At 35.1% G+C, this 10,640-nt stretch overlaps 1 protein-coding gene across 2 annotated transcripts; it reads left to right on the forward strand.

Moving 5' to 3' along the window:
• The first annotated feature begins 5,324 nt into the window (after nucleotides 1–5,324).
• LOC116015431 (enoyl-[acyl-carrier-protein] reductase, mitochondrial) lies at nucleotides 5,325–9,901 on the forward strand. Of its 2 annotated transcripts, none has more exons than XM_031255495.1 (11): nucleotides 5,325–5,713; nucleotides 5,869–5,966; nucleotides 6,763–6,894; nucleotides 7,273–7,416; nucleotides 7,489–7,591; nucleotides 7,683–7,782; nucleotides 7,935–8,011; nucleotides 8,091–8,169; nucleotides 8,762–8,880; nucleotides 9,301–9,404; nucleotides 9,471–9,901. In XM_031255495.1, exons 1-10 carry the CDS (start codon nucleotides 5,520–5,522, stop codon nucleotides 9,392–9,394), a joined length of 1,140 nt encoding a protein of 379 aa, XP_031111355.1. In that variant the 5' UTR covers nucleotides 5,325–5,519; the 3' UTR covers nucleotides 9,395–9,404; nucleotides 9,471–9,901. The 2 variants fall into 2 exon arrangements, with proteins under 2 accessions (XP_031111355.1, XP_031111354.1); XM_031255494.1 differs by having other exon boundaries at nucleotides 5,326–5,713; nucleotides 9,488–9,901.
• The last annotated feature ends 739 nt before the right edge of the window (nucleotides 9,902–10,640 follow it).

Below are 10,640 nucleotides of genomic sequence, written 5' to 3' on the forward strand. Positions count from 1 at the left end.
TTTTTTTTTTTTTTTTTTTTTTTTTTTTTTTTTTTTTTTTTTTTTTTTTTTTTTTTTTTTTTTTTTTTTTTTTGTATAAATAAGGATAAATACGTACTGCAAGACAACAACAGACCATCCCAGATGAAAAGCAACCTTTTCGATCATTTTCTATGAAATGCTTGGTTGTGATCTCAGCTTTGTCTTGTCCACCCCTCTTTTTAAATTTACCAACAACAAGAAGGAATGTGTCAGAATGTTTTGATTCTCCACTTTTTTCAATTCCAAACAAAAACCACACCAATTTAATAAAAGGAAAAGGAAGATCAGAACAAATTAAACATGCATCCGATCCTAGTCACCAAATGAAATACTATTTTATTAGCAAACAGAGTACTGAAAAAGTGAAAATTACAACTACACAAAGATACTTTAATTTCATGCAGTCTCATCATCAGCTGAATATCCACATGAAAAAAAAAAAACTCTAATACAGTAATAATTCAAGTAAAAAACATTATACGGTATGACCGTTTCCATAGTAAATTACTGTTACGGATTAAATGATAAACTTAAAAAAAAAATTAAAAAAAAAAAAAAAAAGAGTATCAGAAGCGAGCTCAGCTCTGTTCCATGCAGCTGGGAAGCTAACATGGCCGGCCGGCAATCGAAATGACGAGAATTCGGTCTATCCCTTAGACGGCGATCTGGCCGTGAGTTGGAGCTGTAAGAACAAATAATAAAAGGTCAAAAGTATGAGTCCACTAAACTCCACTATGACCTTAAATCAGGGATACACTAACACCTAAATTAGGGATCCACTAATTTATGTTTTGTTCTTATTCAGAAAGTGGTGCAAATAATTAAGAATAGGAAAATTTTCATGATTAGTGCATTGATGGAATGCAACTATATAAAGGCCATCAAAATCCCCCTCACTGCTTGACATACAGTCTTGTACACCATCTGAGAGAGTTGAGTCAAGTGAGAGAAAAATAATTAGAAAGCTCAAGCAACAGCAGTAAGCAGATCAGACAATCATCAAACAAATAACTATGGCTGGAGGTTAGATCCTATATTTCATATACTTCAGTTCAGTTTTAATTCTTACAGGAGCTACCTGTTCCGGGCGGTGAAGACGACAGATTTTGTCTCTAACAACCGAAGCCACCCAAGTGGCGACTTCGTTCATAATTCTGATCTTCACGGCCCCTCTCCTCGGAGGTAGTGGCCTGGGCGTGAGGTTTGGAGCTGGGCGATCCATTCTCAAGACAAACAGAGTAGAGTAAATTAAGCTCTGAACCACCCCGCCCAGAGAAACTCCGGTACCTTAGCTTGTAGTGCCAAGAAATTAAGTAAATAGAAGTTGCGAGTCAGTTTTTATAGTATTTCGGATTTTCGGGGACCAGAGGTGCAGAACCGGTCGGCTCGCCCGGAAAGTTACTTCCTGCCTTCCTAGTCGTTTCGTCTTATTTCTTTTTTTTTTTTTTTTTTTTTTAATCAGAAGACAGGTCGGGTCGTTACTTTACGGGTCGCACATTGAGCGCCTTCCTGGTTGCTTCGTTCGTCTAACTTCTAATACTCTCTGATATATATTTCTACGCCCGCCGACCCCGTCCCCGTCATCTACATTTTCATATATAATACTTCACATATTTTTGTTTTCATATTCAATTTTTTTTTTTTCATTCATTCGGCTTACCTGCCTAGCAAAGGTCTCCAAAAGTCTTACTCAAGAGTTGATGTCCCTGTTACTAAAACACTTCCGCCAATTTGGGCAGTCTAAACCCTTCTAACATGGGGAGATTGTTGATATTGTTGGTGGAGTGGTAGTCAAACCCTCACCCTACCACTAAAGTAGTGACTTTAGGTTACGTGGTTTACCGCTTGAGCTAGTCTCAATGACAAATATTTTGCTATATACCGACTAGAGAAAATATATTACGATTTACCTCGTATTTTTTGATCAGTTAGAGTAATAATGTGAGTTTCACTCAAAATGATATTTACTTAAAGAACTAACAGAACTCTATCCATGCGAGTGCATATAATACAAATAAAATCTCAAAAAAAAAAAATTTTTAAAAGATAAAATATTACGCTAAAAAAATTTAACTTAAATCATGGAGTATATATATACAAAAAACCATAATTGGCAAAAATCTAAGCTAAATGAAAGCTCATAATACAATGCAGCCATAAATGATGTCTTCAACCGTAACTACCTTATATGTGGCTCCTGGACCAATAATCTGAAAGTCAGAAACCTGCAGGGAGTTTACGTGGAAACCGATCTGGGACCGCCATCCTCTTTTCTCCACCATTGTCGTCCATTTCCCATTGTCAATTGGTAAACATGTAAAATAAGGCTATCTCCCCCATATAATTCTCTACTAGTTAAAAAGTAGCTTTACATCAACTCCTAAAAATCCTACTTTCATTTTTTTTTTTTTTACTTCATATGACATGATATGTCTTGATTGCTTAATTTAGAATTGAATCATGATATTTATCACTTTTTCTTTTCTTCCTCCAATCAAATTTAAACACAAGTGACAGTAAAAATTGAAGTGTGATTTAAAGAGTACATGAAGTATTTTTGACTTTTAAAATATCACATCATTAGATTTACAATTATTCATTATTCACTCTAGTACAATTCTCTTTAATGTTAAAAAATGATCCACTATCATATCAACTTATAAAAAATTATTGCTTTTATTAATAAAATAATAATAAAAATAAAATATAAATGCCCTCTCTCTCCTCTTTGCAAGTCTGATGTTGAAGTGCAAAATTTGCTTTCATGGGTGTGGGTGGCCCAACACAAAAAATGATGTACATGGCTCGCCATACCCTTTTCTCCACCAGCTATCTTTTAATTCCGCTTTTGCCATCGTAATTGTCTAATTGATGATATTAAAAAAACTGCATCCTCAATAAGTTGTTGTCTATTCAAACCCTAGTATTTGGATATCTTTAATTCTTTATTATTGTAATTTTACTGAATCAAGGAATCAACTCAAGTGCTTTCGCAGATCTCAAGTCATATATTAGTCGTGTTTAATTTGTTATATTAAGGTTGTTCTATTCTCTCTCTCAGTCTCTCTTTCGTCGCAATACTTCTCGTTTAACTTAATAGGATCAAATTGTCACATCGGATCTCTGTGGAGGAAGGGGTGTGTTTGTGCTATCTCTGATGTTTATTATCAAGCTTATTAAAGTTGATGAACAAATTATATTTTTCCTTGTACAAGTGATGAATTTTTTTATTTTTTATTTTGTTGCTGTTGTTGTTTGAGTGCTACTGACTCTATTACATTGTAATATCTGTTCATCTATACTTTCTCAACCTATTGAAGTACAAAGAGTCAACAATGCCTCTACTGAGATTCGATCTCATGACCTCCCATATGGGAGAGTCACTACATGTTATTTGAGTATGCTTGGCATTATTTTGTTTATTATCACATGCGAATGCCAAATTGATGAAAATTTCTTTATTTGTGGCCTGGCAAAATCTTAGCATTCCGCGAATTATATAGCTCATGTGCTTGCACGGGCAACAAGTTCTCCTTTTGTTCTTGGGGTTTGAGATTTCTCCCCGCCTTTATTTATTTCAATTCGGAGTTGGTTTGATGGTTTAATATAAGTTTGTTGATTGTTTAAAAAGAAAAAAAAAATCTTAGCATTCCGCCAAGTTCACTGTTCATTTGGTGTTTTAGACAAATATGTCCATATTAACTCAGTTTGGGCAATTATGGTGAGAAGTGACCAAATTTCTCACTAGATGGAGCAAATATGAGTGAAAAAAAAAATGGAAGCCATGCACTAATATTGTGAATTTGTGAAGTTGTGCACCTTGAGTGGCAAAATAAATATGCTTGTGGGATTAAAAGTTGAATTAACTCAAAGCAAACAAAACCAATTATATATTGCTATGTGGGGGAGATGCATATTAATTAAGTTTGTTTGCCAAGTAGCTTATAGCTTAATGGCATCTTTGTAACTTTTATTTTATGAGAAGCCACATATTCGTACTTTAATAAGTTGAGAAAGTATGTATGGACAAATAATATATTGTAATAGAGTCAGCAGTATTAAAAAAATTTGTTTAAACCGATTAACTATGAACAACTTAAGTTAGTTTATCACACTGTGATCATTTTTCAAATTAAGATCACAATACGAGTTTCACACAACGTACATTTTAAAGATAGGGACGATAGACTTTTTCATAAATAAAATGAAATGTATATTTAAGTAGGAATGTGGCATAGGTATTGGTACGTGGGGTCGGTGTTTATATAGTTAGTCCAATTGTTATATCGTGGACTAAAGTTCACAGTGCATTGTGGACCCTGATCCAATATACTGAATTTGATTTCATAAGGTACATAATTCATGTTCATTATGCACAGAATTATATAGTTGATGACACATAAGCACTTGACATAATACACATAAACATTATGGAATTGAAATTCATAATTTACAGAATTATACAGATTAAGACACATAAATTCATAATATAATACACACACTCTGTATGTACTTATTTTAAAATATCGTATTTATGTGTATGTGTATTATGTGTCATCAGTTATATAATTCTGTGCATTATAAACATGAATTCTGTATTTTATAAAATCAAATTCTGTATATTGGACTAGGGTCTACTATACAAATTGCCATAGTTAGTCAAATGAGGCAAATTATGCTGTGGACCCAGGTCCACCTTGCAAGGTGGACCTGAGTCCAAAACTACGTCGTTTTTGTCTTTTTTTTTTTTTTTTTTGTTTAAATTAGTAAATATATTGCTGAATATAGAGTTATCCAAAAATGTGTGAATGTAGAGGTTTCAAACTGTGAATGTAGAGTATAGAAATCGTGAATGTAGATTTATGATTGTGTGAATGTAGAGTTGCCCAAAATGTGTGAATGTGGAGGTTTCAAATTGTGAATATGGAGTATAGAAATCGTGAATGTAGAGTTATGCATGTGTGAATCTGTAATAGAGTTAAGAAGTTCTAGCAACTTGTAGCCTTGTAATGTGTGAATGTGGAGTATAGGACCTGTGAATATAGAGTTTTGAATGTGTGAATGTGGAGTTTACAAATTGTGAATGTAGAGTATAGTGTATGTGAATGTAGAGTATAATTACTAAACATATAATCCTATAATGTGAGAATGTGGAGTTTACAAATTGTGAATGTAGAGTATAGTGTATGTGAATGTAGACCCAGGTTTACATTGCAAGGTGGACCTGGGTCGACGACATAACAACCCGCCAAATGAATGCATGCGATTGAGCCCGAGAGGCGAGAGCCCAATCTTTGGCCCAATAGGAATGAAACGGCCTCGGCAACCTGCCGGATTGTGGGACTTCGCCGGTGGTCAAGAATCATGAGGGCAAAACGACGATGTTTTAGTGTCACTCTACTTATTCCACCAGCTTTCGAATCGCAGTTACCAGTAGTCCCATCGTTCTAGTCTAGATTCTTAAGAGAGGAGTTAAAAGGAGAAAAATTCATCTGTTAATGGCGAGACTTGGATTGCTTTCCCTAAAATCCCTCCTCCGCGTAGCAGCGACGCCGTCTTCGCAGTTATGCCGGTCCTTTCTTCACCGTCCTCGCGTCGCAACCTCCACAATCCGAGCATTTTCTGCGGCCATGTCTCCGCCTTCCAAGGCCATTGTCTACGATCAGCAAGGCCCTCCGGATTCTGTCACCAGGTACCACTCATCCTGCATATAATGTTCAATTTGGTCCACGTTATGATTCCAAATTCCCGAAATTTCTGCTTGTTTTACCTCAATTTGCTCTAATATACATACGAGTATATGTGTGAATACATTACTATACTCCTACTAATAAGTTTGTGTTGCAGAGTAACTGAGCTTCCGCCAGTAGAAATCAAAGATAACGACGTATGCGTTAGAATGCTTGCGGCTCCAATTAATCCATCGGATATTAACAGAATAGAAGGTCTGATCATTTTAGTTCTCTCTCCCTCTTCTCTGCAGTTTAAAATTCTGAACAATTTCGTCTGTGTAGTAATTTAATTTTTGTACGAACTTAGTTTCAATCATTCTGTTGTAAGTGGTAGGCTATAGTCATTCGACTCATTTCATAGCGGAGACTTCCCAGGATTTCCATAAATTTGCAGCAATTTTGGTTGAGTTTTTGTTTTAAGTAGAATGATATGTTAGTTTAGCTCTATGTTATACCATATAAATAGTGAACTTATTTGTTTTTATTTTTATGCCACCTGTTGAAATGAATGAAGGAAAAATTCCAAAATTTCACTTTGTAGATTGTTGAAAACATAAGACTTAAGGAATTGAATTTTCTTAAGTAAATGCCTATGGTGCTAGGAATAAGTGCAAGCAGCTTTAGAAGTTAGAACTAAATCTTGATAATGGGTATTAATATATACATTTCTTAGTTGGCAGCTATTTTCATTGTGTATGAGGACACCTTTGACAATGTATGTCTATGTATACCAATGAAATTTGCATAGTGCAATAGTTCATTGAAATTGTGTTAGTATACAAGGAATGATTGCTTCGGTGATAGTAGTGCATGCACCACAATGCGTAGGTTTAAAAATGTAGTTACTTAGTTTGCACATATAAAGTGCCATATTTTAATATTAGATCTCAGGTTAAAGTCAACCCTGGGAAAAACAGTCTTATTCTAAGTCTAATACCACGCATTGATGATTCACATATAAAAATCTTGTTATAGAATGTAATGTATGCTAAAAAAATTATTGTCATAGGTGTATATCCTGTGAGGCCACCACCACCAGCTGTTGGAGGATATGAAGGGGTTGGAGAGGTTCATGCAATAGGCGCTGCAGTAAAGTCTCTTTCCCCTGGAGATTGGGTTATTGCCTTTCCACCAACTTCAGGTATGACCTTTCATTTAGGATCTCAGAAATTTAACATGCAGTTTTATGTACTTCTTTTCTCTCACTCTCTTCCTCTGGCAAAGTAGAAAGTTTGAAGTTTGACTTTTATATATGCTTTGTATTGTTTTATGTCATTAGCTTTTGGGTCGAGTATTTCAAGGTGGGCCTTCTAGAACCAAGGTTAGGAGATGTCACTGAATTTCATATTTGAAATGGAGTGTAGATACCTTGATTTTTATGGTAGTCTTATTATACACTTTATTCTAACCACTGGAGATTCATTTCTATTCCCAATATACTTCATGGCATGAAAGATCTTCATGTGGCTTTGTGGTCTTACAAGCAAGGACTTGTTCATTTTTTTTCTCCTTTTAACAGGCACATGGCAGACATATGTTGTAAAAGAGCAAAGTCTCTGGTACAAAATTGACAAAAACACACCAATGGAATATGCTGCTACTGTAATTGTTAATCCATTGACTGCCCGGAGAATGCTTGAGGACTTTGTGGTTTTAAAATCAGGTATTTCCATTTCTCCTCAGTTACTACTGTGCTCCCTTCAATCTCCAGTTTCTGATTTATGTGCATGTGTAGGAGAATCTATTGTGCAAAATGGTGCCACAAGCATTGTTGGGCAATGTCTTATTCAACTTGCACAAGTTCAAGGCATTCATAGTATTAACATCTTAAGAGACAGGTATTTGAATTAGCCTCCACCACATTCAACTTTCCTTATTTTAAATTTATGACAGGTAGCCTTTCCTTGTTTAAACAATCATTATGAACAGACCAGGATCAGATGAAGCAAAAGAAAAACTCATAAAGCTTGGTGCAGATGAAGTATTTACTGAGAGTCAACTTGAAGTGAAAAATGTCAAAACTCTCCTGGTATCTTACAGCATCTTAATTCAATGGCTGAATTGTTGAAGTGTTTTGTAATTCTCATTTTATTTTACTGGCATCTACGTCCCGGACAAGTTTGAATTACTATACTTTCTCTTTATTTACTCTGTATTGCATTTTATTCTCATGTGTCATAGGGCAGTGTACCTGAACCTGCTTTGGGGTTTAACTGTGTTGGTGGAAATGCTGCTTCTTTGGTTCTCAAGTTCTTGAGGTAAGATAACTCCAAATTTGAACAACTTCTTCTTCTTCATTTTTTCCCCAGATATAAAAGGCTAACATGCTCTTTTCAGGCAGGGTGGAACTATGGTTACGTATGGTGGTATGTCAAAGAAACCTGTAACTGTATCAACAAGTTCTTTTATATTTAAGGTATAGTTTAAGTATAATTTCGAGAAACTCAGTTCCATGTGCTCTTTATGAAGAAGCATTTGCCACCTTGGTGCTGTGTGTTAGGTTAGATTTGTATGTATTTTATGATGACCGTTTTGATCTACTTAATCAGAACTGACTCTTAAAAAATAGATTTAGCTTCTAATCTGTATGAGTAATATTAAGGTTGATGAATGAGTAGGGTTACAATAGAGGAAAATGGAACTCAATTAAAAAGATGTGTGTTTTTGCCATTTTTATCTCTGTAATGCTTCTCAAACAGGAGCCAATAAATTTAAGGCTAATGTTGAACCAAGTGATGAGGTAGTTCTTTTGGCTGAAGTCTCCTGTGAAGAAGCACAGCATTTTTCATAAGCTGATCAATTTTGAAATATCTAAATCAAGTTTTTTAATCTGCATACATTAATCTAGTAGCAGTATGCTTTGCAAGGAAAAGAATTATAGTGCTGTATGTGGGGCTATGAGACTAGATACTGACTGGAGAGTTTTTGTTCTTAATTCTAAGAGCTCTGGTCAACATTGGAAAAGAAAAAAATTCATTTCTGTAATATTTTTCATATTATGTTTGTAGGATCTTTCTTTGAGAGGGTTTTGGCTCCAAAAGTGGTTAAGTTCAGATAAAGCAGAACAGTGTCATGGCATGATAGATTATCTTTTGGGCCTAGCTCGTGATGGGAAATTGACCTATGAGTATGCATTCTTAACTTACTCTTGCTAACCCCCATACCCTCCTCTTCTATTCTTTTCTAGTTCCTTCTCTTGAAATATCTAGTGACTCAAGTAATTGATACACATCAATTGCCAATTTGGCATTTTTTTTTTCCCATTGTGTAGATTATTTGACAACTAGATTAACTTTTTTGTACCATTCAATCATAACTAATCAAGGAAGCTTTTAAAGGGAGAAAGATGTGTTCTCTGTTGCATTTTAGATATCAATGACTGCAATATATTCACTGGATGTTAAGTGTACTTCTCTCTGAATGTTGGAATGTTAAAGTTTTTACTTGAGACCTGAAAATTGCTCTGCAGTTATATGGAGCCTACTGATACTATTAATCATAGTCATAATAATGCAAATCAATGCATCATCAAAATGTTAATCTGCAGGATGGAGCTTGTACCTTTTGATGATTTTCATACCGCTCTGGATAAGGCACTTGGAAAGCAAGGAAGTCAACCTAAACAAGTCATTAAATTCTAATCTTTTCGAGGTAACATTATAGACATCTGCTCCATCCATCTAGCATATTGCTGCCTACTCGTGTAAAATCTTCTAGCTCTTTTTGACTACAAGGTACTTTGTGCTCCTTCCAACAAGGATTGCAGATGCATACTCGTCTTCATCTACATGTGCTGTAAAATCCCTTGCGGTTCGCTAAGCTTTCCAGTCTAAGATGGAGTGGCAGATCAACAAGACACATGAGTAAATTTCCAGGGTTAGATGATCTCATCTCGTCTTGTCTCGGTTTCTGTTATTACTATTGTGTACATTTCAAAATAATCTTTGGGGGTCTTTATTGTCAAAATGTTATTATGTTTCAGCCATGTTTGCGTATGTGGGTTTGCTTAGGAAGACAGAACTACCAAAGGTTTGGTAAACATTGGGGGATGGGCAGAGGTAGTTTGATTCTCCCCTTTGACGAATCTCCGGCTTAGGTAGAAAAAAGGAGAAATAATAAATAAATAAATAAATTCAAGCCGTTCTTTACTAGAAGACTTAAATGAAGTGGAGTTTGGAAGTGAATAAAGTCATCATATACAAATATAGGCCATCTCCAGCTCATTTACAGAAGGTCCAACAATGATGGCGGCGTTAGCTTTTCTAGTCAACCGTCAAGCGTGAAGTGTGAACACTCCACGGAATAAATTGAAGAAGTAAAACTGAGTTTAAAGCACAAACATATATTATACATACGTATTATATTAAAAGACACGTGTCTTTTCCAATATAATCAACAACAGTGAGTGAAAGCGCTAATGGTTTTTACAAGTGAACAGAGACAGATGTAGCAGCCGGCCCGGCATGATAAGTAAGGGCAAGAAAAGCAAGCTCTTCATTTTGTATGGAGTTGTTAGTGTGCAACCCCGGGGTTATTGCCCACACCTCGTACTTATCCATACATAGAATAATTGTTTCGTGCAACAATCTTTTTTCTATATTTATCAATAATGATCCGAATTATTAATGTGGGATTCTGTATGTTCGATTTTCCCAACACAAAAGTCAATGATCATTATCAAATTGGAAAACCATTCGACTCTGCGCAACGATACATATATAGAGATTAGAGGAGCAGACGTTGCCAAGATTAATAGTTAAATCACAAAGAACAGTTGGAAAGCATTAAAACATAAAAAGGAGAAAAAACTTAAATACAGACAATACAACTTTCTTTTTCCATTTGACTATCTAGCATAGCATTTAAAAATTCATAAATAATAAATTC

The sequence above is a fragment of the Ipomoea triloba genome, chromosome 4, assembly GCF_003576645.1.
Source record: "Ipomoea triloba cultivar NCNSP0323 chromosome 4, ASM357664v1".
Lineage (NCBI taxonomy): Eukaryota > Viridiplantae > Streptophyta > Magnoliopsida > Solanales > Convolvulaceae > Ipomoea > Ipomoea triloba.